The sequence below is a fragment of the Trichomycterus rosablanca genome, chromosome 19 (assembly GCF_030014385.1).
Source record: "Trichomycterus rosablanca isolate fTriRos1 chromosome 19, fTriRos1.hap1, whole genome shotgun sequence".
NCBI lineage: Eukaryota > Metazoa > Chordata > Actinopteri > Siluriformes > Trichomycteridae > Trichomycterus > Trichomycterus rosablanca.
The window spans coordinates 11,895,998-11,922,531 of record NC_086006.1 but is presented as its reverse complement, the minus strand read 5'-3'; the positions used below and the strand labels follow the sequence as shown (position 1 = coordinate 11,922,531).

General features: G+C 41.7%; 1 protein-coding gene across 1 annotated transcript in view; it reads left to right on the top strand.

The window, feature by feature from the left end:
• The window catches only part of tfcp2 (transcription factor CP2), a 31,024-nt gene extending 5,341 nt beyond the window's left edge, over positions 1-25,683 (top strand). The window contains exons 3-16 of the mRNA XM_063014948.1: positions 2,233-2,384; positions 12,839-12,915; positions 13,019-13,124; positions 14,282-14,388; positions 14,490-14,642; positions 14,749-14,859; positions 17,314-17,402; positions 18,322-18,370; positions 20,313-20,406; positions 20,666-20,756; positions 23,152-23,258; positions 23,365-23,507; positions 24,598-24,649; positions 24,738-25,683. Of these exons, the coding sequence (XP_062871018.1) occupies positions 2,233-2,384; positions 12,839-12,915; positions 13,019-13,124; positions 14,282-14,388; positions 14,490-14,642; positions 14,749-14,859; positions 17,314-17,402; positions 18,322-18,370; positions 20,313-20,406; positions 20,666-20,756; positions 23,152-23,258; positions 23,365-23,507; positions 24,598-24,649; positions 24,738-24,775 (1,369 nt within the window). The 3' untranslated portion in view covers positions 24,776-25,683. The remainder of the gene's footprint in view (positions 1-2,232; positions 2,385-12,838; positions 12,916-13,018; positions 13,125-14,281; positions 14,389-14,489; positions 14,643-14,748; positions 14,860-17,313; positions 17,403-18,321; positions 18,371-20,312; positions 20,407-20,665; positions 20,757-23,151; positions 23,259-23,364; positions 23,508-24,597; positions 24,650-24,737) is intronic.
• The last annotated feature ends 851 nt before the right edge of the window (positions 25,684-26,534 follow it).

Below are 26,534 nucleotides of genomic sequence, written 5' to 3'. Positions count from 1 at the left end.
GACACAGCAGCGCTGCCGGAGATTTTAAATACCGTGTCCATTCACTGTCCACTCTATTAGACACTCCTTCCTAGTTGGTCCACCTTGTAGATGTAAAGTCAGAGACGATCACTTATCTATTGCTGCTGTTTGAGTTGGTCATTTTCTAGACCTTCATCATTGCTCACAGGATGTTGCCCACGGGGCACCGCTAACGCTGGATATTTTTGGTTGGTGGACTATTCTCAGTCCAGCAGTGACAGTGAGGTGTTTAAAAACTCCATCAGCATTGCTGTGTCTTATCCACTCATACCAGCACAACACACACTAACACACCACCACCATGTCAGTGTCACTGCAGTGCTGAGAATAACCCACCACCCAAATAATATCTTCTGTGGTGGTCCTGTGGGGGTCCTGACCATTGAAGAACAGCAGGAAAGGGGGCTAACAAAGCATGCAGAGAAACAGATGGACTACAGTCAGTAATTGTAGAACTACAAAGTGCTTTTATATGGTAAGTGGAGCTGATAAATGGACAATTTGTGTAGAAACAAGGAGGTGGTTTTAATGTTATGGCTGATCAGTATACAGTGGGGCCAAAAAGTATTTAGTCAGCCACTGATTGTGCAGGTTCTCCTACTTAGAAAGATGAGAGTGGTCTGTAATTTTCATCATAGGTACACTTCAACTATGAGAGACAAAATGAGAAAAAAAAATCCAGGAAATCACATTGTAGGATTTTTAAAGAATTTATTTGTAAATTATGCTGGAAAATAAGTATTTGGTCAATAACAAAAGTTTAACTCAATACTTTGTAACATAACCTTTGTTGGCAATGACAGAGGTCAAACATTTCCTGTAAGTCTTCACCATGTTTGCACACACTGTAGCTGGTATTTTGTCCCATTCCTCCATGCAGATCTCCTCTAGAGCAGTGATGTTTTGGGGATGTCGCTGGGCAACACGGACTCCACGAATTTTCTATGGGGTTGAGGTCTGGAGACTGGCTAGGCCACTCCAGGACCTTAAAATGCTTTTTACGGAGCCACTCCTTCGTTGCCCGAGCGGTGTGTTTGGGATCATCGTCATGCTGGAAGACCCAGCCACGTTCCATCTTCAATGCTCTCACTGATGGAAGGAGGTTTTGGCTTAAAATCTCACGATACATGGCCCCGTTCATTCTTCCCTTAACACGGATCAGTCGTCCTGTCCCCTTTGCAGAAAAACAGCCCCAAAGCATGATGTTTCCACCCCCATGCTTCACAGTAGGTATGGTGTTCTTGGGTTTTTCTTCTTCCTCCAAACACGACGAGTTGAGTTTTTACCAAAAAGTTCCATTTTGGTTTCATCTGACCACATGATATTCTTCCAATCCTCTTCTGGATCAACCATATGCTCTCTGGCAAACATCAGACGGGCCTGGACATGTACTGGCTTAAGCAGGGGGACACGCCTGGCACTGCAGGATTTGAGTCCCTCTCGGCGTAGTGTGTTACTGATGGTAGCCTTTGTTACTTTGGTCCCAGCTCTCTGCAGGTCATTCATCAGGTCCCTCCGTGTAGTTCTGGGATTTTTGCTCACCGTTCTCATGATCATTTTGACCCCACTGGATGATATCTTGACCCCAAGGGAGATTATCAATGGTCTTGTATGTCTTACATTTTCTTACAATTGTTCCCACAGTTGATTTATTCACACCAACCTGCTTGCCTATTGTAGATTCACTCTTCCCAGCCTGGTGCAGGTCTACAATTTTCTTCCTGGTGTCCTTCGACAGCTCTTTGGTCTTGGCCATGGTTGAGTTTGGAGTCTGACTGTTTGAGGCTGTGGACAGGTGTCTTTTATACAGATAACGAGGTCAAACAGGTGCCATTAATACAGGTAACGAGTGGAGGACAGAAGAGCTTCTTAAAGAAGAAGTTACAGGTCTGTGAGAGCCAGAAATCTTGCTTGTTTGTTATTGACCAAATACTTATTTTCCACCATAATTTACGAATAAATTCTTTAAAAATCCTACAATGTGATTTCCTGGATTTTTTTTTCTCATTTTGTCTCTCATAGTTGAAGTGTACCTATGATGAAAATTACAGACCTCTCTCATCTTTCTAAGTAGGAGAACCTGCACAATCAGTGGCTGACTAAATACTTTTTGACCCCACTGTATATACATGCTTTTGGATCCTATTGTGTAACCCTGTGTAATACATGACAGCTGATCTCTCTGTGTCTTTATACTTTTCTCTTCCACAGTGATGTGCTGGCTCTTCCCATCTTTAAACAGGAAGAGTCCAACTTGCCACCTGACAGTGAAAATAAGATTCTTCCCTTTCAGTATGTTCTTTGTGCTGCTACATCACCTGCTGTCAAATTACACGACGAGACGCTCACCTACCTCAACCAAGGTTTGCTTATAAAACAACGATTAAAGAGATACTCATTTTATTAGTGACCTAGCAAATATATCAATGCAATGTTATAAGTTCCAATTACTTTTATTTTTGCAAATTCATCACATGTTTCATATCATCAGAGTCATTTTGATATTAAATAAAACTGAAGTAAAGACAGAAGCCCTACCTGGCCCTGTGTGAAAAGATATTTACCCCCTTAGCTACTAAATCAACCAGTTACCCAAATTCAGTTTTATTAGCCACACCCAGGCATGATTAATGCCACACCTGGTGAACCTAAGGCTAAGTTCACACTACACGACTTTTAAAGTGGTCAGATTGCTGTACAGTTCACACTACACAACTGGATCTCTTGCAGTCGGGTGTCTTTTAAGTCCTTGTGGTTTTAACACTACACGATTGATCGGCGATAGGGAGTCACACACCACACAATCTATCACCAGGAGGGATCGCAGAGGAGTCTGCATGGCATTCCAAACTAAAGCTTGTGTGCATACCAATGTATTCTGATAGAAACTATATTTGCTGTAGTTGACATTTGTTTGATGTTGACATTTACAGCTCCTTCCCCTGGGTTTCCCCTCACATCATGGGTGTGTTCAAAAACCTAGTGAGCTGCCTTGCTGTCTTACTGCCTACATAGGCAGCTGCCTAAGTAGAGAGGATTCTAATAAGTCATTGACTTATAAGGCAGGTTATTCGAACGCACTACGTAGACAGCGATTCCATCAGTTTTCGCTTACTAAGCTAACACAGTTAGCATCATGCCATTCAAACCAATGGGGTGGGGTGGCACAACGCACTAGCATGTCAACTAACATCTCCCTCTGTGTACCGAAAACGGTTAAATTCGCTGACTAGCCCGAATTTCAAATGAATACACTTGTGCACGTTTATACAAATTAAAAATCAATAATAATTTATTTACGTTTAAAAACAACTCCGTTCGGTTCTCCGCACCGTCCACCGTTTGTAATTTTTCTGTGAGAAAAGTTGTGCCGCACTGAATGCTGGGATTGCCTTGGCCGCTAAGGCAGCATCGGATGCTCACTCGTTCTTGAGTCAAAATAGCGCTGAAATTTTAAGATACCTTAGTAGTGAGCATATTAAGGCATCTAGGATTTCGAACAGTCTACTTCTCGGGAGCGTGCGTAGGATGAAGAAAAATGCCGTCTATGTAGAGAGCTCCCTTGGTTTTCGAACACACCCGATATCTTGCATTCTCATTGGCTGTAGGTTGACACCACAAGAGATTCAAGATTCAAGAGTTTTATTGTCATGTGCACAGAAGAACCAGCAGTTACACTGTACAATGAAATTCACCACACTCACTGCCAGTTACAAGTTGATCACAATACTTTTCACTCCACAGAATTTTTAGTCCCCGACAGGTCCATATACAGTGTATCACAAAAGTGAGTACACCCCTCACATTTCTGCAGATATTTAAGTATATCTTTTCATGGGACAACACTGACAAAATGACACTTTGACACAATGAAAAGTAGTCTGTGTGCAGCTTATATAACAGTGTAAATTTATTCTTCCCTCAAAATAACTCAATATACAGCCATTAATGTCTAAACCACCGGCAACAAAAGTGAGTACACCCCTTAGTAAAAGTTCCTGAAGTGTCAATATTTTGTGTGGCCACCATTATTTCCCAGAACTGCCTTAACTCTCCTGGGCATGGAGTTTACCAGAGCTTCACAGGTTGCCACTGGAATGCTTTTCCACTCCTCCATGACGACATCACGGAGCTGGCGGATATTCGAGACTTTGCGCTCCTCCACCTTCCGCTTGAGGATGCCCCAAAGATGTTCTATTGGGTTTAGGTCTGGAGACATGCTTGGCCAGTCCATCACCTTTACCCTCAGCCTCTTCAATAAAGCAGTGGTCGTCTTAGAGGTGTGTTCGGAGTCATTATCATGCTGGAACACTGCCCTGCGACCCAGTTTCCGGAGGGAGGGGATCATGCTCTGCTTCAGTATTTCACAGTACATATTGGAGTTCATGTGTCCCTCAATGAAATGTAACTCCCCAACACCTGCTGCACTCATGCAGCCCCAGACCATGGCATTCCCACCACCATGCTTGACTGTAGGCATGACACACTTATCTTTGTACTCCTCACCTGATTGCCGCCACACATGCTTGAGACCATCTGAACCAAACAAATTAATCTTGGTCTCATCAGACCATAGGACATGGTTCCAGTAATCCATGTCCTTTGTTGACATGTCTTCAGCAAACTGTTTGCGGGCTTTCTTGTGTAGAGACTTCAGAAGAAGCTTCCTTCTGGGGTGACAGCCATGCAGACAAATTTGATGTAGTGTGCGGCGTATGGTCTGAGCACTGACAGGCTGACCCCCCACCTTTTCAATCTCTGCAGCAATGCTGACAGCACTCCTGCGCCTATCTTTCAAAGACAGCAGTTGGATGTGACGCTGAGCACGTGCACTCAGCTTCTTTGGACGACCAACGCGAGGTCTGTTCTGAGTGGACCCTGCTCTTTTAAAACGCTGGATGATCTTGGCCACTGTGCTGCAGCTCAGTTTCAGAGTGTTGGCAATCTTCTTGTAGCCTTGGCCATCTTCATGTAGCGCAACAATTCGTCTTTTAAGATCCTCAGAGAGTTCTTTGCCATGAGGTGCCATGTTGGAACTTTCAGTGACCAGTATGAGAGAGTGTGAGAGCTGTACTACTAAATTGAACACACCTGCTCCCTATGCACACCTGAGACCTAGTAACACTAACAAATCACATGACATTTTGGAGGGAAAATGACAAGCAGTGCTCAATTTGGACATTTAGGGGTGTAGTCTCTTAGGGGTGTACTCACTTTTGTTGCCGGTGGTTTAGACATTAATGGCTGTATATTGAGTTATTTTGAGGGAAGAATAAATTTACACTGTTATATAAGCTGCACACAGACTACTTTTCATTGTGTCAAAGTGTCATTTTGTCAGTGTTGTCCCATGAAAAGATATACTTAAATATCTGCAGAAATGTGAGGGGTGTACTCACTTTTGTGATACACTGTACATGGGTTCTTCAAAAAGTTTCCACACTTTGGTTGAGCGTGTAGCCACTGATGCACCGCTGCTTTCATATCATCACCACATGAAAATCTTCTTCCCCTTTAAGCTTTTTTGAGTGGTCCAAAAAGGTAAAAATCAGATAATGCTAAATCCGGACTATAAACTCTCTCATACACAACCAATTACTACTCCCACCCTCACAGTTTCCAACGAAAATATACAAGTGCAGAAACTCGTATTTAACATGCTAGATATTTTTCTTGAGTCTGCGAACGATCGGTAAGCCGCTGAGATCCAGTCATTGAACAGTTTACACACAGTGCTCGAGAGTCAATTTTTGATCCCAGAGCAAACACAAATTTACCTCTGAGCTGGCGCATCTGTTTACTACCTTTCGGCGAGCATAAATCAGAGCAAAAATTGTGTAGTGTTGTAGGCGTAAACATTACTTTAATGAGTCAGCTACATGATACCACTACAAGAAAAACACTGGGCAAAAATGACATCCATGAGCTGCTAGGTTCCAACCCCTGCTGACTTCTGCTTTTCTAGCATTTGCCAAAAACATTTAGATGACCCCCAAGACCTTTGGGATAGTTTACTGTAGACCGATTAGTCAAAGGAACTCAAATTAATAAAGCTAATACCGCATTCCACTATAAGAACATCATACCAACAGTCAAACACAGTCGTGGTAGTGTGATGTCTAGGTTTCTGCAGGACCTGCCCTTGTCATAATTGATGGAATCATGAAGTAGAATGTCCACCAGTTTGTTACCTAAAGCTCACACGCAGTTAGGTTATGCAGCAAAACAATGATACATAGCACACAAGCAAGTCCACCTCTGCTCAAAGATAAAATGAGGGTTTGGGAGTGCCAAGTCAAAGTCCTGACCTGAATCCTATTGAGATGCTGTGGCAGGACCTTTATTGGCACAAGAGTGGGTCACAAATTCTTCCACAATGATGTAAAACACTTCTTTACTGCAAACGTTTGGTTGCAGTTATTTTTAAATAAATCTTCGTCTTCAGTAAATGGCATGGACATTTAAAAGCTGCATTTTGTGTTTAGTTGTGTTATCTTTATCTTATATACACTGATCAGCCATACCATTAAAACCACCTCCTTGTTTCTACACTCACTGTCCATTTTATCAGCTCCACTTACCATATAGAAGCACTTTATACTTCTACAATTACTGACTGTAGTCCATCTGTTTCTCTACATACTGTTTTAGCCTGCTTTCACCCTATTCTTAAATGGTCAGGACCACTACAGAGCAGGTATTATTTAGGTGGTGGATCATTCTCAGCACTGCAGTGACACTGTGGTGGTGTGTTAATGTGTGCTGTGCTGGTATGAGTAGATGAGACACCGCAGCGCTGCTGGAGTTTTTAAATACCGTGTCCACTCACTGCCCACACTATTGGACACTCCTACCTAGTTTGTCCACCTTGTAGATGTAAAGTCTGAGACGATCACTCATCTATTGCTGCCGTTTGAGTTGGTCATCTTCTAGACCTTCATCAGTGGTCACAGGACGCTGCCCACGGGGCGCTGTTGGCTGGATATATTTTTGGTTGGTGGACTATTCTCAGTCTAGCAGTGACAGTGAAGTGTTTAAAAACTTCAGCAGCATTGCTGTGTCTTATTCACTCATACCAGCACAACACCAGACATCAACACAATTTCTATCCGCTCCTCACGTGTTAACCTCTGCGACATGTCAATGGCTGTAAACAAAGAGAAGCTTGTAAATAACTCATGAAAGAATAAAGTTACGTTAAATTACGTTAAACGTTTTCTTGTGAAATTCTCAATAAGTTTGATGTGTCACATGACCCTCTTCCCATTGAAAAAACTAAAGTTGGATCCAAAATGTCCGACTTCAAAATGGCCGCCATGGTCACCACCCATCTTGAAAAGTTTTCCCCCTCCCATATACTAATGTGCCACAAACGGGAAGTTAATATCACCAACCATTCCCATTTTATTTAGGTGTATCCATATAAATGGCCCACCCTGTATATATATATACAGTGTATCACAAAAGTGAGTACACCCCTCACATTTCTGCAAATATTTTATTATATCTTTTCATGGGACAACACTATAGAAATAAAACTTGGATATAACTTAGAGTAGTCAGTGTACAACTTGTATAGCAGTGTAGATTCACTGTCTTCTGAAAATAACTCAACACACAGCCATTAATGTCTAAATGGCTGGCAACATAAGTGAGTACACCCCACAGTGAACATGTCCAAATTGTGCCCAAAGTGTCAATATTTTGTGTGACCACCATTATTATCCAGCACTGCCTTAACCCTCCTGGGCATGGAATTCACCAGAGCTGCACAGGTTGCTACTGGAATCCTCTTCCATGAAAAGATATAATGAAATATTTGCAGAAATGTGAGGGGTGTACTCACTTTTTTTTATATGTGTGTTTTATGTTTCAACATGTACAGCACTTTGGTTGTAAATGTGCTTTATAAATAAATTACTTACTTACTTATATCTTTTCATGGGACAACATGTCCCTCCCTGGTGTCATGTGTCAAGGTCCCAGGTGTAAATGGGGAGCAGGGCTGTTAAATTTGGTGTTTTGGGTACAATTCTCTTCATACTGGCCACTGGATATTCAACATGGCACCTCATGGCAAAGAACTCTCTGAGGATGTGAGAAATAGATTTGTTGCTCTCCACAAAGATGGCCTAGGCTATAAGAAGATTGCTAACACCCTGAAACTGAGCTACAGCATGGTGGCCAAGGTCATACAGTGGTTTTCCAGGACAGGTTCCACTCGGAACAGGCTTCGCCAGGGTCGACCAAAGAAGTTGAGTCCACGTGTTCGGCGTCATATCCAGAGGTTGGCTTTAAAAAATAGACACATGAGTGCTGCCAGCATTGCTGCAGAGGTTGAAGACGTGGGAGGTCAGCCTGTCGGTGCTCAGACCATACACCGCACACTGCATCAACTCGGTCTGCATGGTCGTCATCCCAGAAGGAAGCTGACGCACAAGAAAGCCCGCAAACAGTTTGCTGAAGACAAGCAGTCCAAGAACATGGATTACTGGAATGCCCTAATAAACTTGTTTGGCTCAGATGGTGTCCAGCATGTGTGGCGGCGCCCTGGTGAGAAGTACCAAGACAACTGTATCTTGCCTACAGTCAAGCATGGTGGTGGTAGCATCATGGTCTTGGGCTGCATGAGTGTTGCTGGCACTGGGGAGCTGCAGTTCATTGAGGGAAACATGAATTCCAACATGTACTGTGACATTCTGAAACAGAGCATGATCCCCTCCCTTCGAAAACTGGGCCTCATGGCAATTTTCCAACAGGATAACGACCCCAAACACAACCTCCAAGATGACAACTGCCTTGCTGAGGAAGCTGAAGGTAAAGGTGATGGACTAAACCCAATTGAGCACCTGTGGCGCATCCTCAAGTGGAAGGTGGAGGAGTTCAAGGTGTCTAACATCCACCAGCTCCGTGATGTCATCATGGAGGAGTGGAAGAGGATTCCAGTAGCAACCTGTGCAGCTCTGGTGAATTCCATGCCCAGGAGGGTTAAGGCAGTGCTGGATAATAATGGTGGTCACACAAAATATTGACACTTTGGGCACAATTTGGACATGTTCACTGTGGGGTGTACTCACTTATGTTGCCAGCCATTTAGACATTAATGGCTGTGTGTTGAGTTATTTTCAGAAGACAGTGAATCTACACTGCTATACAAGTTGTACACTGACTACTCTAAGTTATATCCAAGTTTTATTTCTATAGTGTTGTCCCATGAAAAGATATAATAAAATATTTGCAGAAATGTGAGGGGTGTACTCACTTTTGTGATACACTGTATGTATATATATATATATATATATACAGTGTATCACAAAAGTGAGTACACCCCTCACATTTCTGCAGATATTTAAGTATATCTTTTCATGGGACAACACTGACAAAATGACACTGACACAATGAAAAGTAGTCTGTGTGCAGCTTATATAACAGTGTAAATTTATTCTTCCCTCAAAATAACTCAAAATACAGCCATTAATGTCTAAACCACCGGCAACAAAAGTGAGTACACCCCTAAGAGACTACACCCCTAAATGTCCAAATTGAGCACTGCTTGTCATTTTCCCTCCAAAATGTCATGTGATTTGTTAGTGTTACTAGGTCTCAGGTGTGCATAGGGAGCAGGTAAGTTCAATTTAGTAGTACAGCTCTCACACTCTCTCATACTGGTCACTGAAAGTTCCAACATGGCACCTCATGGCAAAGAACTCTCTGAGGATCTTAAAGGACGAATTGTTGCACTACATGAAGATGGCCAAGGCTACAAGAAGATTGCCAACACCCTGAAACTGAGCTGCAGCACAGTGGCCAAGATCATCCAGCGTTTTAAAAGAGCAGGGTCCACTCAGAACAGACCTCGCGTTGGTCGTCCAAAGAAGCTGAGTGCACGTGCTCAGCGTCACATCCAACTGCTGTCTTTGAAAGCTAGGCGCAGGAGTGCTGTCAGCATTGCTGCAGAGATTGAAAAGGTGGGGGGTCAGCCTGTCAGTGCTCAGACCATACGCCGCACACTACATCAAATTGGTCTGCATGGCTGTCACCCCAGAAGGAAGCCTCTTCTGAAGTCTCTACACAAGAAAGCCCGCAAACAGTTTGCTGAAGACATGTCAACAAAGGACATGGATTACTGGAACCATGTCCTATGGTCTGATGAGACCAAGATTAATTTGTTTGGTTCAGATGGTCTCAAGCATGTGTGGCGGCAATCAGGTGAGGAGTACAAAGATAAGTGTGTCATGCCTACAGTCAAGCATGGTGGTGGGAATGCCATGGTCTGGGGCTGCATGAGTGCAGCAGGTGTTGGGGAGTTACATTTCATTGAGGGACACATGAACTCCAATATGTACTGTGAAATACTGAAGCAGAGCATGATCCCCTCCCTCCGGAAACTGGGTCGCAGGGCAGTGTTCCAGCATGATAATGACCCCAAACACACCTCTAAGACGACCACTGCTTTATTGAAGAGGCTGAGGGTAAAGGTGATGGACTGGCCAAGCATGTCTCCAGACCTAAACCCAATAGAACATCTTTGGGGCATCCTCAAGCGGAAGGTGGAGGAGCGCAAAGTCTCGAATATCCGCCAGCTCCGTGATGACGTCATGGAGGAGTGGAAAAGCATTCCAGTGGCAACCTGTGAAGCTCTGGTAAACTCCATGCCCAGGAGAGTTAAGGCAGTTCTGGGAAATAATGGTGGCCACACAAAATATTGACACTTCAGGAACTTTCACTAAGGGGTGTACTCACTTTTGTTGCCGGTGGTTTAGACATTAATGGCTGTATATTGAGTTATTTTGAGGGAAGAATAAATTTACACTGTTATATAAGCTGCACACAGACTACTTTTCATTGTGTCAAAGTGTCATTTTGTCAGTGTTGTCCCATGAAAAGATATACTTAAATATCTGCAGAAATGTGAGGGGTGTACTCACTTTTGTGATACACTGTATATATATATATATATATATATATATATATATATATATATATATATATATATATATATATATATATATATATATATATATATATTTATTTATATATACAGTGTATCACAAAAGTGAGTACACCCCTCACATTTCTGCAAATATTTCATTATATCTTTTCATGGGACAACACTATAGACATGAAACTTGGATATAACTTCGAGTAGTCAGTGTACAGCTTGTATTGCAGTGTAGATTTACTGTCTTCTGAAAATAACTCAACACACAGCCATTAATGTCTAAATAGCTGGCAACATAAGTGAGTACACCCCACAGTGAACATGTCCAAATTGTGCCCAAATGTGTCGTTGTCCCTCCCTGGTGTCATGTGTCAAGGTCCCAGGTGTAAATGGGGAGCAGGGCTGTTAAATTTGGTGTTTTGGGTACAATTCTCTCATACTGGCCACTGGATATTCAACATGGCACCTCATGGCAAAGAACTCTCTGAGGATGTGAGAAATAGAATTGTTGCTCTCCACAAAGATGGCCTGGGCTATAAGAAGATTGCTAACACCCTGAAACTGAGCTACAGCATGGTGGCCAAGGTCATACAGCGGTTTTCCAGGACAGGTTCCACTCAGAACAGGCTTCGCCAGGGTCGACCAAAGAAGTTGAGTCCACGTGTTCGGCGTCATATCCAGAGGTTGGCTTTAAAAAATAGACACATGAGTGCTGCCAGCATTGCTGCAGAGGTTGAAGACGTGGGAGGTCAGCCTGTCAGTGCTCAGACCATACGCCGCACACTGCATCGACTCAGTCTGCATGGTCGTCATCCCAGAAGGAAGCTGACGCACAAGAAAGCCCGCAAACAGTTTGCTGAAGACAAGCGGTCCAAGAACATGGATTACTGGAATGCCTTGTGGTCTGACGAGACCAAGATAAACTTGTTTGGCTCAGATGGTGTCCAGCATGTGTGGCGGCACCCTGGTGAGAAGTACCAAGACAACTGTATCTTGCCTACAGTCAAGCATGGTGGTGGTAGCATCATGGTCTTGGGCTGCATGAGTGTTGCTGGCACTGGGGAGCTGCAGTTCATTGAGGGAAACATGAATTCCAACATGTACTGTGACATTCTGAAACAGAGCATGATCCCCTCCCTTCGAAAACTGGGCCTCATGGCAGTTTTCCAACAGGATAACGACCCCAAACACAACCTCCAAGATGACAACTGCCTTGCTGAGGAAGCTGAAGGTAAAGGTGATGGACTAAACCCAATTGAGCACCTGTGGCGCATCCTCAAGTGGAAGGTGGAGGAGTTCAAGGTGTCTAACATCCACCAGCTCCGTGATGTCATCATGGAGGAGTGGAAGAGGATTCCAGTAGCAACCTGTGCAGCTCTGGTGAATTCCATGCCCAGAAGGGTTAAGGCAGTGCTGGATAATAATGGTGGTCACACAAAATATTGACACTTTGGGCACAATTTGGACATGTTCACTGTGGGGTGTACTCACTTATGTTGCCAGCTATTTAGACATTAATGGCTGTGTGTTGAGTTATTTTCAGAAGACAGTAAATCTACACTGCTATACAAGTTGTACACTGACTACTCTAAGTTATATCCAAGTTTTATTTCTATAGTGTTGTCCCATGAAAAGATATAATAAAATATTTGCAGAAATGTGAGGGGTGTACTCACTTTTGTGATACACTGTATATATACACAGTATAAAGATCTGAAGTATTTAAATGTGACTAACAAAAATAAAAGAAATCGGTTTGGAGCAGATACTTCTTTACGGCACTGTATGTTAAAAGCATTTACAGACGGCTTGCTAATGGGATAGGCTGTGTTAAACACATTAGATTGGCTATTAAAAAATGTGTTTTGTTTGTAGGGCAGTCTTATGAAATTAGAATGCTAGACAATCGGAAAATGGGGGAACTTCCAGAAATCACAGACAAAATGGTGAAGGTGAGTAGCTGCTTTTGTTGTTGAGCTCTAGTGATCAGAGCTGTTACTTGCTCTCTTATAGGCTTCCTTTTTGCTACTTGTGCACTTGGCTTTCTGTGTGCAGAGCATCATCCGTGTAGTTTTTCATGACCGACGACTGCAGTATACGGAGCACCAGCAGTTGGAGGGTTGGCGCTGGAACAGACCTGGTGACAGGATCCTTGATCTGGGTTGGTACTGTAGAGTGGCAATATAGTGCATGCTGTTTCTCAAATTAGAAAAGCAAAAATACTGTAAAGGTTTGTGTACACCAATTAGCCAAAACATTAAAACCACCTCCTTGTTTCTACACTCACTGTCCATTTTATCAGCTCCACTTATCATATAGGAGCACTTTATAGTTCTACAATTACTGACTGTAGTCCACCGTTTTTCTGCATGCTTTGTTAGCCCCCTTTCCTGCTGTTCTTCAATGGTCAGGACCCCCACATGACCACCACAGAGCAGGCATTATTTGGGTGGTGGATCATTCTCAGCACTGCAGTGACACTGACATGGTGGTGGTGTGTTAGTGTGTGTTGTGCTAGTATGAGTGGATAAGACACAGCAATGCTGCTGGAGTTTTTTAACACCTCTCTGTCACTGCTGGACTGAGAATAGTAAGCCAACCAAAAATATCCAGCCAACAGCCCCCATGGGCAGCATCCTGTGACCACTGATGAAGGTCTAGAAGATGACCAACTCAAACGGCAGCAATAGATGAGCGATCGTCTCTGACTTTACATCTACAAGGTGGACCAACTAGGTAGGAGTGTCTAATAGCGTGGACAGTGAGTGGACACGGTATTTAAAAACTCCAGTCTGATCCACTCATACCAGCACAACACACACTAACACACCACCACCATGTCATAGTCACTGCAGTGCTAAGAATAAATCACTTCCTAAATAATACCTGCTCTGTAGTGGTCCTGTGGGGGTCCTGACCATTGAAGAACAGGGTAAAAGCAGGCTAAAAAGATATGTAGAGAAACAGATGGACTACAGTCAGTAATTGTAGAACTACAAAGCGCTTCTATATGGTAAGTGGAGCTGATAAATGGACAGTGAGTGTAGAAACAGGGAGGTGGTTTTAATGTTATGGCTGATCGGTGTATGTTAGGAGCCAAAGCACAAACATCAAATGAAATTAACAGTCTTACAACAATAAAAAAAAGACAGAAGAATTTTGAAATAGGGGATTTTGCTGCTATGCCAAAAGAGTGGGCTTATGCTGAATATCTTAAATGAGCTTTCTTTATTTATGTCAACGTATTTACGTTTATCTAAACAGATTCTGCTTCATTTTCACTTTACATTTCTTTTTAATTGTTTAAATTCTTTACAGATATCCCCATGTCTGTTGGAATTGTGGATCCTAGAGCAAACCCTACACAGCTCAACACAGTGGAGTTTCTTTGGGACCCATCAAAAAGAACTTCAGTGTTCATTCAGGTACTTCTTTCTATTAAAAAAAGAATAAATGTAGAAATCTATTCAGTTGCTTTTATCTTGATTATATATGTTTAATATGAATGTGTTTGGCTTTTTTAAAGGTTCATTGCATCAGCACAGAGTTCACAATGCGCAAGCATGGTGGTGAAAAAGGGGTGCCCTTTCGCGTCCAAATTGACACTTTTAAGGAGAATGAAGCAGGAGAATACACGGAACACCAGCACTCTGCTAGCTGTCAAATCAAAGTCTTTAAAGTATGAATACAATTTTTGTGTTTAGATTCCTAGCTAGCTGAGCCACCTGTACACATTATTCATTTTAACTGAATGGAAAGAACTAAACAACACGACCTGTTTGTAGCCCAAAGGTGCTGACAGAAAACAAAAGACTGACCGAGAAAAGATGGAGAAAAGAGCGCCGCAAGAAAAAGAGAAATACCAGGCATCGTATGAAACCACCATTCTTACCGAGGTGCGTATCTGGAAACTGTGTAATACTGAGCATTATTTGGGCTGTGATATTTAACATGTAAACAAGCACTAAGATAAGCTAATTTCCACTTCACCTGACCAAAGACCATAACTGGATACCATTACTCTGATGCAGCACCATGTTTCACTTAGGGATGTGGGGTTGGGGCATGGTGGCTCAGTGGGTGGCACTGTCGCCTCACAGCAAGAAGGTCCGAGTCCTTTTTTTTTGTGTCTGTGTGGGTTTCGTCCGGGAGCTTTGGTTTCCTCCCACAGTCCAAAGACGTGCAAGTGAGGTGAATTGGAGATACAAAATTGTCCATGACTGTGTTCGATATAACCTTGTGAACTGATGAATCTTGTGTAACGAGTGGCTACCGTGTCTGTCATGAGTGTAAAAAATGACGTTAAAATCCAAATAAACAAACTTAGGGATGGTATAAGCCCGTTACTGTGCAGTGCCTGTTTTTTGACAGATATGGTACCTGCTATTCTACTCAAAGAGTTGAGTTTTCATCTGTGGTTTTCATTTTGCCAGAGTCCATGCCAGAGCACCTACTGTTTGGCAAAGTTCAAGTGGGCTGTCATGCCGTCTACTTAACAGTGGCTTCAATCCTGCCTTAAAGACCTGATTTATGTAGTGCTGCAGAGATGGTGGTCTTGTTCAAGGTAGTGCCAAGCGTCTTAGATATGGTTTTATATCAATGCTCTGATCTATGCCTTGCTTAAGTTTGATCACATAGATCCACAGACAGTTCATTATACTTTATGGTTTGGTTTTTGTGCTTGCAATGCAGTGTAAATGTCCAGTTATGTTCAGTTGGACTCCAGTTGTATATATTTATATTTTATGATTATATATGATTATATTTTATTTCTTGTTAATGGGCACTCAGTTGAGCACTCAGGTCACTACCGCTGTCAGCTGGTTGGGCCTTTACATACAGACTTGATTGGTAATGTCTAAATCCAAGCCCTATTTTCTTCTCTCATCCCAACCTTCTCTCCTGCCCAAGGTACTTTGACAGAAATTTAAGCTTACTTGTTCAGTACTGTATGGCTGATTTTATAACTTAACGTGTTTATTTAGTCATTGTTGTATCTGGTTGGATAGACACACACAAAGCTTTTATTTTTGTACAATAACCTTCCCAGTTATTAACAAAACCAATAACAACAGAGCAGAGATGGGGACTCTAGTAAGTCGCACACACAGCGACTTCAGACTCGACTCGGACTCGTTTCAATTGACTCAGACTCAACTCATGACTCTCAAAAAAATGACTCGTGAACAAGAAGAGTCGCTAGCATCACATTGTGTTAACATTAGTTACGTGTGACAATTATTATTATTATTATAAATATTCTGCTCTCTAATAACGCTCCGGCCGTCTTAACCCGCAATGCACACAATGGGTAAATGTTACAGCCAGCTTCCAGCGTAGTGATGAAGCGTCGCTCCCTACTCCCTACACAGTTTGAAGTTCACTTCATTTGAACATTTTCGTTACCTTTGGATTGGAATCTCACTTAAAATGGTGGAATACCCTACGTAGTGCACTTCACAACTGGGGTGAATGGAATGTTTACAGAATTGGCGGTAATGGTTGAAAGATCTCTTTTCGAACCAATCAGACCTTCTGATTTAAATTTTTAGTAAGAAAAAGCTGTTATTTGCATTTATTCAGTTTGCATCACACAGATTATGTGTCAATGAAACGCTTGATTGGCTTTCTAACGAGTTAGTGTTTTACTTCACAACCAGGAAACGTTTGGAGGTTTTTAATTATAAGCACACATTTAGAAAATAACGGATTATATTCCTAATGGGACACACGGTTATAAATTGAATAGCATCTGGAAGAACATAAGCTAAGGTAATCTGACGTTTTGAAAAACAAAACGTATCAGTTTAAGCTTTTAACTGGTACCTTCCTGTTATGGAAATTACATTTGCACAATGACTAGGAAAGTAAAGGCACTAAGTAAAAAGGCAAAATACAGTTGCTAATCTGTTGTTGTTTTTTATCTGAACTTACATATTATTTGTTTATTTCTACACTACATTTCCAATATATGTTTTGTGTATATTATATTGACTCATGACTTGACTCGGACTCGTATTTTGTGACTTGTTAACATCTCTGCAACAGTGTTACTACACGTGCACAATTTTGTGGCTCCCTCTTTTGTGGTAGGCTAAATGCCAGATGGGTTGGACTGCCTGTAATGCAATCACTGTGTTTAGCATTATGATACACAATTAACTCATGACTCTTAATTAAACTATAATTTAATCTGTCTCTATCAGTCCACCTTTTGCTTTGCACACTGTTGATTTATGAAACGGGTTTCATATGCCCCTGCTTCCTGTTAAAAAGATTACTTGGTACTATAATTAAGCTGTAAATGTTAATCTCTTTGTAAATTTGTTGAATGCAATGTATCCCTGTAGTGCTCACCTTGGCCTGAGGCTACTTGTGTCAACAACTCTGCTTCACCGGGCTTTAGCAGTACGCACAACACCTTTCCTGTTATTGAAGGGTAAGGTCACATACTCTTTATTAGTATGTTTATGGTAGACCTGTAGAAGATGCTATTTGTAATGCATTATTACTAGGGCTGTCAAACGATTAAAAAATTTCATCGCGATTAATCTCAGAATTTCATATAGTTAATTGCGATTAATCGCATTAAAAAAAATAAATCTGTGTAACTGTTATAGAAAATAAGGATTTTTAAGTGAAATGTTACAATTAAAATGGTGAACACATTTTATGCTAAATGTACTTATGTTAAAAACTCCTGGGACAAGAGAAAACTGTAAGGGAGTTTTATTCACTCACATACTAGGCAGTAATACTGAACCTACACAACACAATTGGATTTGTAATAGATTAGGGAGCTGTAGTCTCAAATATAAGACATGTAGTCACATACTACTGTGTCTCAGTTCAGATATGTGTAACAAAAGAAAATAAAAACTAAATAAAACTTCAATTGTGCTGGAGTTGTATTCAGTCACGGCCTATAGGACTTCACAGTACTGCGCAAACAAAAATAAATTATGCAAAGTTGGACTTCATTAAAGACATTTTGAAATCTCATGTAATGCAAAGTGCATACAAAAAGCCATCTGGCAAACTTTTGAAATGAAACTTCCCGTTTAACAGACCTTTCTCCATCACTCACTTACTCCTCTACTCTTAATGAGAGATGCCGTGCACGGTCAAGTCTCAACATGAACTACAGATGACTCGCAGGGCCAAATAGAATTTGCGTTAACGGCACACTTTTTTTTAATCGCGTTAAATTGAGATCGCATTAATGCGTTATTATCGCGTTAACTTCGACAGCCCCAATTATTACTCATTAACTTCTTATTATTTAAATCATGCTGTAATTCACCCTGCCCTACTTGTCTTTTTTCATAAACACTTGTGTTTGCAATTTTAATATTTAGGAATGGATCACCAGATCATCAGCCAGAGCCGGTGTTACCGTTAGCAGATGTAAGTGGCATTGTGTATGTGTGCACTTTCTGTCCTCAGTCTATTCTGAAAATCCACATCAAAGTCAAGCAGACTCGGCCAGTTGGGCGATGTCTAATAGGGTGGTTGTACAAAGCCCTGCACTGAATTGAAGTCCTGTCACGGGTGTGATACTACCCTGCGCTAATTGATTTCTTGGTAAACCAGACCCACTGTGATCCTGACCAGGATAAAGCGTTGTTAAAATAAAATACAACCCCAAATCAAAAAAAGTTTTGATAGTATGAAAAATGCAGTGTTCCTTACATTAACTTTGCCTTTTATTGGATTGCAGACGGTTTGAACCCAAGATATGTCTGCTCAACTTCATTTCATTTGTTAATATACCTCCATTCCTGCATTTCAGGCCCGCAACACATTGCAAAAAAAAGTTGGGACGGGGACAATTTAGGGCTTGTAATGAGGTGAAAAAACTAAATAATGATGTGATTTCAAACAGGTGATGTCAACAGGTAATTGTAATCATGGTTTGGTACAAAAGCAGCATCCAGGAAAGGTTGAGTCTTTGATGAGCAAAGATGATCAGAGGATCTCCAGTTTATCAACAAATGTGTGAGAAAATTGTTGAAATGTTTAAAAACAATGTACCTCAAAGAAAGAGTGGAAGGGATTTGCATATTTCTCCCTCTACAGTGCATAATATCATTAAACCATTCAAGGAATCAGGAGGAATTTCAGTGCCAAGGTCAAGGCCAAGTGCGCAAGCTTAAGCTGAACGCCCATGATCTTAGTTCCCTCGGACGGCACTGCATCAAGAACCGCCACTCAACAATAGCTGATATAACCACATGGGTGAGGAATTACTTTAGCGAACCTTTGTCAAGCACTACAATACAGAGTTACATGCACAAATGCCACTTAAAACTTTACTGTGCAAAAAAGAAGCCTTATGTTAACCATGTCCAGAAGCGGCGTCGACTTCTCTGTGCTCTGAGGCATCTAGGATGGACCATCACATTTACATTTACATTTTCAGCATTTAGCAGACGCTTTTATCCAAAGCGACTTACACAATGAGTGGAACATGATGAGCAATTGAGGGTTAAGGGCCTTGCTCAGGGACCCAACAGTGGCAACTTGGTGGTGGCGGGGCTTGAACCGGCAACCTTCTGTTTACTAGTCCAGTACCTTAACCACTGAGCTATCACTGGCCCTCACACAGTGGAAATGTGTATTGTGGTCAGATGAATCAGCATTCCAGGTCTTTTTTGGAAAAAATGGACACCGTGTGCTCCGGACCAAAGACGACAAAGCACCATCCACACTGTGATCAGCAACAAGTCCAAAAGCCAGGGTCTGTCATGGTATGGGGCTGTGTCAGTGCCCTTGGTAAAGGTCATTTAAACTTCTGTGATGGCAGCATTAATGCAGAAAAGTACATTGAGATCTTAGAGCAACATATGCTGCCTTCAAGATGTCGTCTTTTCCAGGGACGTCCATGCATTTTTCAACAAGACAATGCAAAAGCACATGCTGCACACATTACAAAAGCATGGCTGTGGAAGAAGAGGGTACGGGTACTGGACTGGCCTGCCTGCAGTCCTGACCTGTCCCCAATAGAGAATGTGTGGAGAATTTTGAAACGAAAAATGCAACAACGACGATCCCGTACTGTTGCACATCTTAAGACGTGTTTGCTGGAAGAATGGGACAAAATAAAAGCTGAAACACTAAGTGTGGTGAAAAGGAATGGCAACATTACAAAGTGGTAAATGCTTTACTGTCCCAACTTTTTGTGTTGCAGGCCTGAAATGCAGGAATGGATGTTTATTAATAAATTAAATGAAGTTGAGCAGATAAAAAAAAGGTTTCATATGCCCCTGCTAAATGTAAAAAAAAAAAAAAAAAAAAAAAAAAAAAAAAAATGACTTAATGATTCTTTTTCTCTAATCTAAATGAACAGAATCTGTTACCCACTGCAACACCACAGGAAGCACAGCAGTGGCTTCATACAAACCGTTTTTCATCATTCTGTCGTCTGTTTACAAACTTCTCAGGTAATTTGATATTCCAGCTACTTGAGTGCATAACATGATACGCATGTTTCTTATCTGTGGTTTACTTAATAAACATATGGTCTTGGACATTAATATCTAAAGTGAATCACAGGGAAAGGTACATAGTACTGCTAACTACTACTATTGTTCTTAGCTGAAAATATTGTTTTGATATTTTTCCCCTTTTTGCTGTGCTGTTTTTTGAGACTTATTGCCTGAAATGTGTGTTTGCACATTCTCTTGCTGGGATGGTCATCAGGGTCAGACATGCTGAAGCTGACTAGAGAGGACGTCATTCAGATCTGCGGCCCAGCTGATGGTATACGATTGTTCAATGCGCTCAAAGGAAGGTGGGCCGTGGTTTTTTACTAATACAAAGCCGTTTATTGTGTGTCGGTGTGCATGTGTGCGCCCATGGGTCCGTGTCATGTGTGGCCGTTGTCCATGTTTTATGCCCATATAAATAGGAGTTTGGCTGCACTGCATGTGCTTGCATAGTTAACAAAAGTAAATTGTAGCTTTTGGTAGTAAGGCTTACAGTCATTTCTAAGCAATTGCACGCTCAAAGATAACCAGATGCCAAGAGGAAATTTGTCCGGATGGCAGATGTAATCCAAGAATGACATAAAGAAATAAAATAAGAAATAAAACATACCAAATATGCTATTAAGGGCGCCCAGGTGGCGCAGCGGGATATTCCGCTGACGCACCAGCACCGAGTTTCTGAACCTCCCGGTTCGAGGCTCGGTGTTGCCACCGGTCGGCTGGGCGCCATCTAGCGGGCATAATTGGCAGTGCCTGCAGGGTGGGGGACCGGACTATATTTGGGTGGGTGGGTCTTCATGCGCTGTGTAAGGACCCTGATTTGCAGAAGAGACGCCCGTGCAGAATGCACGGACGAGAAGAGGAGGGCTGTACACGTGTAAAGAAGGCATGGGGCAGCGGCGTGCTCTCCTTGGATGCAGGTCTGGTGTGCCTGTTAGCAGCGGAAGACAGATTGGAAGCGCTAAAAAATTGGGAGAAAAATTGGGAGAAAAATTATATTATATATTATATGATGCCACAATAGGTCAACTCTCTGGAATACAATTGATACCTTACCTTATGTCTCAAAAGGTTATGTTGCTAGTTGCCTTACTGTCTAAGTAGGTGGATCGCTTCTGTTCGACCAGTTCATTCAGGATTGAGATGGACAGTGCAGTTAAATGGTTAACTATTAGCATAACATTCATCTTCTTGTTCTTGATCTGAAGCCCAGTTTTGCAGTGTTTGTTGCTAACTGACTGGTCACACGTTGGAGAGTAATTCTGTTTTTAGACAGCATTAATTACTGAGTAGTTTAAGTAAACTCGGAGGTTTCCCATTATCGGAATACTGAAGTGCGTGCAAACCCAATAATCAGATTATTTTCAGTTATCTGACTATATTGTGCAGTCTGACTTTTTTATGTTATGCTATTGGTGTAATATTGGTAGAAACCCCACTCTCTAAGATTAGTAACACTAATAAGCATGACACTTTTCTGGCCGAAAAACACACGTTCTTTTACATGTGTGAGCCAATGTCCACGTCTTTACAACTGAGGTTAGTGCTAGTGCCCCAACAGTAGGAGTCCCTGTTGTAGTGGCAAGGAGGTTTTGCCCCGTCAGCCTCCCTCCCCTTAAATATTGCCATTTGCGTTCGTTAAGCCTAGACTGTCAAGACCTGAGAGTGGAGAGTCTGTGGAGGTGGGTTAGTTTATTGGATCTCTGTGACACCAGAGAGTCACAGTTTCTTTTTCTCTGGACAATTTGTGGATTGATGAATACTAGATAGATAGTATTTAGAGACGCTTTCTGGAAGAAGCCATTTCTAATGTCATGGATCACAAATAATTCCATTTATTTTATTTTTTTTGGTTTATTTGTTTTTATATATTTTGTTTATGCATTTTCTCCCCTTTTTCTCCTTTTTAGCGTGTCCAATTATTGCATCATGCTTCCTCTCTACCAGTGCCGATCCCTCCTCTGATTGAGGAGAACTAAGCTAACCCACTCCCCCTCCGACACGTGGGCAGCATGCCGTATGCATCTTATCACCTACACTTTGACGAGTGCAGTGCAGCGCAGCGTTGTGTACAGAGAGACACACCCTGAGAGCACTCTTTTCTCATCTCTGTGCAGGCTCCATCAATCAGCCAGCAGAGGTCATTATTGCACAAGTCATGGGAGAGAGACCCCTTTCGGCTTAGTCCCGCCCATATCTGAACAACAGGCCAATCGTTGTTCATGTGGTCGCTCAGCCTAGCCGGCAGGCAGAGCTGAGATTCGATACGATGTATTCGAGATCCCAGCTCTGGTTCCAGCGTGTGGTTTATTGCTGCACCACCTGAGTGGCTTATTGTATTGTTTTAAATTTAATCCCAATATTTACTTTTTTGTTTGACTTTGTCTGTCAACATGCAGATGTTTGGCTGATTCTATTATCTGTTGTCATTATGACCTGTCAGACCTTACTTCATGAGTAATAAATGGTTCAGATTAGAATTCATAAAGATTAAGAAACCTTTCATGCAATTGCAGTTAAGCAATGTTTTTAACCAATGTTGTTTGTACTAATCATATAGTTATGATTTTATACAGTGTATTTTTGCCATAATGTTGAGTTTAAGAGAATCTAATGCTGTTATGATATTCACGGTGTGATTATGTAGCTGATTATGCTGTCCATACTGATGGTAACTTTTGTGTGTTCATGCATGTTCAGGGTGGTTCGGCCAAGACTCACTATTTATGTGTGCCAGGAATCTCAGCATGCCAGAGAGCAGCAACAAAAGCAAGAGAACGGAGATGGTGCCAATAACACCCTTTTCGGTATGTCTTTGAATGTTGAAAAGACTGATGATTACTTAAAATCATTGTTAAATGCAGCATGTTTCTATTAGCTAAATTCTTGTTACGTCTTGTTTGTCCTCTGCAGTGTACCATGCTGTTTACCTAGAGGAGTTGACGGCTATTGAGCTAACAGAGAAGTTAGCCCAGCTTTTTAATATATCTCCTTGCCAGATCAGTCAGATCTATAAGCAGGGACCTACTGGCATTCATGTTCTGGTCAGCGATGAGGTGACGTTTCACATTGTGTTAATATTGAACATCACTCAGATCTAAAATGTGTATCATTAGGGTGCATGAGTATTTGTATTTAATTGCTTATAATGCTTGATTCAAATTTACTTTTACTGAATTTATACTGGGCGGCACAGTGGCTAAGTGGGTAGCACTGTCGCCTCACAGCAAGAAGGTCCTGGGTTCAGTCCCCAGGTGGGGCGGTCCGGGTCCTTTCTGTGCAGTGTTTGCATGTTCTCCCCGTGTCCATGTGGGTTTCCTCAGGGAGCTCTGGTTTCCTCCCACAAAAACCATATAGAAGCACTTTGTAGTTCTACAGTACAATTACTGACTGTAGTCCATCTGTTTCTCTACATACCTTTTTAGCCTGCTTTCACCCTGTTCTTCAATGGTCAGGACCCCCACAGAGCAGGTATTATTTAGGTGGTGGATCATTCTCAGCACTGCAGTGACAATGACATGGTGGTGGTGTGTTAGTGTGTGTTGTGCTGGTATGAGTGGATCAGACACAGCAGCGCTGCTGGAGTTTTTAAATACCGTGTCCACTCACTGTCCACTCTGTTAGACACTCCTACCTAGTAGATGTAAAGTCAGAGACGATCGCACATCTATTGCTGCTGTTTGAGTTGGTCATCTTCTAGACCTTCATCAGTGGTCACAGGATATCTTTGGTTGGTGGAGTATTCTCAATCTAGCAGTGACAGTGAGGTGTTTAAAAACTCCATCAGCATTGCTGTGTCTTATCCACTCATACCAGTACAACACACACTAACACACCACCACCATGTCAGTATCATTGCAGTGCTGAGAATGATCCACCACCTAAATAAAACCTGCTCTGTGGTGGTCCTGTGGGGGTCCTGATCATTGAAGAACAGGGTGAAAGCAGGCTAAAAAAGTATGTGGAGAAACAGATGGACTAGAGTCAGTAATTGTAGAACTACAAAGTGCTTCTATATATGGTAGGTGGCGCATAATTAAAAACACATAATTAATATCTTTAATTATTTATAAAATTCTTTGGAAATAATATGTAAAATCCAACTCTTCTGTAATATGACCTCATTTAATTTTTTTTCCAACACAGATGATTCAGAACTTTCAGGATGAGGTGTGTTTTTTGTTGGACACAATGAAAGGTATTAAAAACCTAAAATTTAATCCAAAATTCTTATGCAAGTCTATGTGTTAACTACATTCTAACCTTACTGTCTTCTACATTTGCAGCTGAAACAAACGATGGCTATCACATCATTCTTAAGTGAAAATGGAAACTGAGGGAAGAAATTGCCACTTTGCCAGTACACCTCCCCACAGTCTCTACTGGATATTTACGATTATTCAAGTTCTTACATTTGTATTACTTGGGACAGGCATGGAGGCTGCTGTGATAAAGGGAAGACGTGTCTGACCCATTCTGAAACCATCCTGTCTTACTCCTTTCAAAGTGTTTGTATTGCCAGTACCTGCCCATACGCTTCATCAACAGCTGCTTTTCTTATATGTCTTTTTGGTTTATAACTGTCATTTTTTTTCTTTATTTGTTAGCTGAAACATCTGGTGTGCCAAAGCCTGTTGCCTAACAATGACCAAGTAGGTTGTGGAATTAACATAGATTACTGGACTGCTATGCATCATAGGCACATACAGTATGTCATCATATGTGAACCAAAGACTTTGCATGTGGTACTTTGTAGCCTGCCTTACATGCTCACAGTACGCTGGTCCAAAATAATTGAGCATTTTTAACATTTTTAGGATTTCAATGACCCTGCTTTCTTGCTGGAATTTTTAAGTCATTTTATAATTTATCTTTAACTGACAGTGCATTTTTAAGCCTGATTATCAACTTTAGGTAATTGTTTCTATATTTTCCCCTAGTTTACCCAAAGCAAAAAGAGCAGCACTGCTGCATTGAGTCACTTTTACGTAGCTTATTGATTTACCAGTGTTATTAAGATTACAGCAGTCTTTGTTTTCAAAACTGTATTACCTCCTAATTAGCCTAAATTACAATGGTATAATGTGAATTGAGTGAGTCCAGTGGCTGATTTGTTGCACCAAATGCACACTACAGTTTGCATTATTCAACAATAAAATATCATACACTATAGTATACATCACATACACTGATCAGCCATAACATTAAAACCACCTCCTTGTTTCTACACTCACTGTCCATTTTATCAGCTCCACTTACCATATAGAAGCACTTTGTAGTTCTACAATTACTGACAAGCCATCTGTTTCTCTGCATGCTTTTTTAGCCTGCTTTCACCCTGTTCTTCAATGGTCAGGACCCCCACAGAGCAGGTATTATTTAGGTGGTGGATCATTCTCAGCACTGCAGTGACAATGACATGGTGGTGGTGTGTTAGTGTGTGTTGTGCTGGTATGAGTGGATCCACTCCTACCACTGTCCACTCCTACCTAGTTGTTCCACCTTAAAGGTGCAAAGTCCAAGACCATCGCTCATCTATTGCTGCTGTTTGAGTTGGTCATCTTCTAGACCTTCATCAGTGGTCACAGGATGCTGCCCACGGGGCGCTGTTGGCTGGATATTTTTGTTTGGTGGACTATTCTCAGTCCAGCAGTGACAGTGATGTGTTTAAAAACTCCAGCAGCACTGCGGTGTCTTATCTACTCCTACCAGCACAACACACACTAACACACCACAATCATGTCAGTGTCACTGCAGTGCTGAGAATGATCAACCACCCAAATAATACCTGCTCTGTAGTGGTCCTGGGAGAGTCCTGACCATTGAAGAACAGCATGAAAGGGGCCTAACGAAGCATGCAGAGAAACAGATGGACCACAGTCAGTAATTGTAGAACTTCAAAGTGCTTCTTTTTGGTAAGTGGAGCTGATAAAATGGACAGTGAGTGTAGAAACAAGGAGGTGGTTTTAATGGTATGATCAGTGTATAATGCTCGGGCAGTGGGCTCAAGTGGCAACACCAGGCAATACCTCCTTTAGCTTTCCTACCTTACCTATGCTTAATATGTTTGTTACATTGTTTTG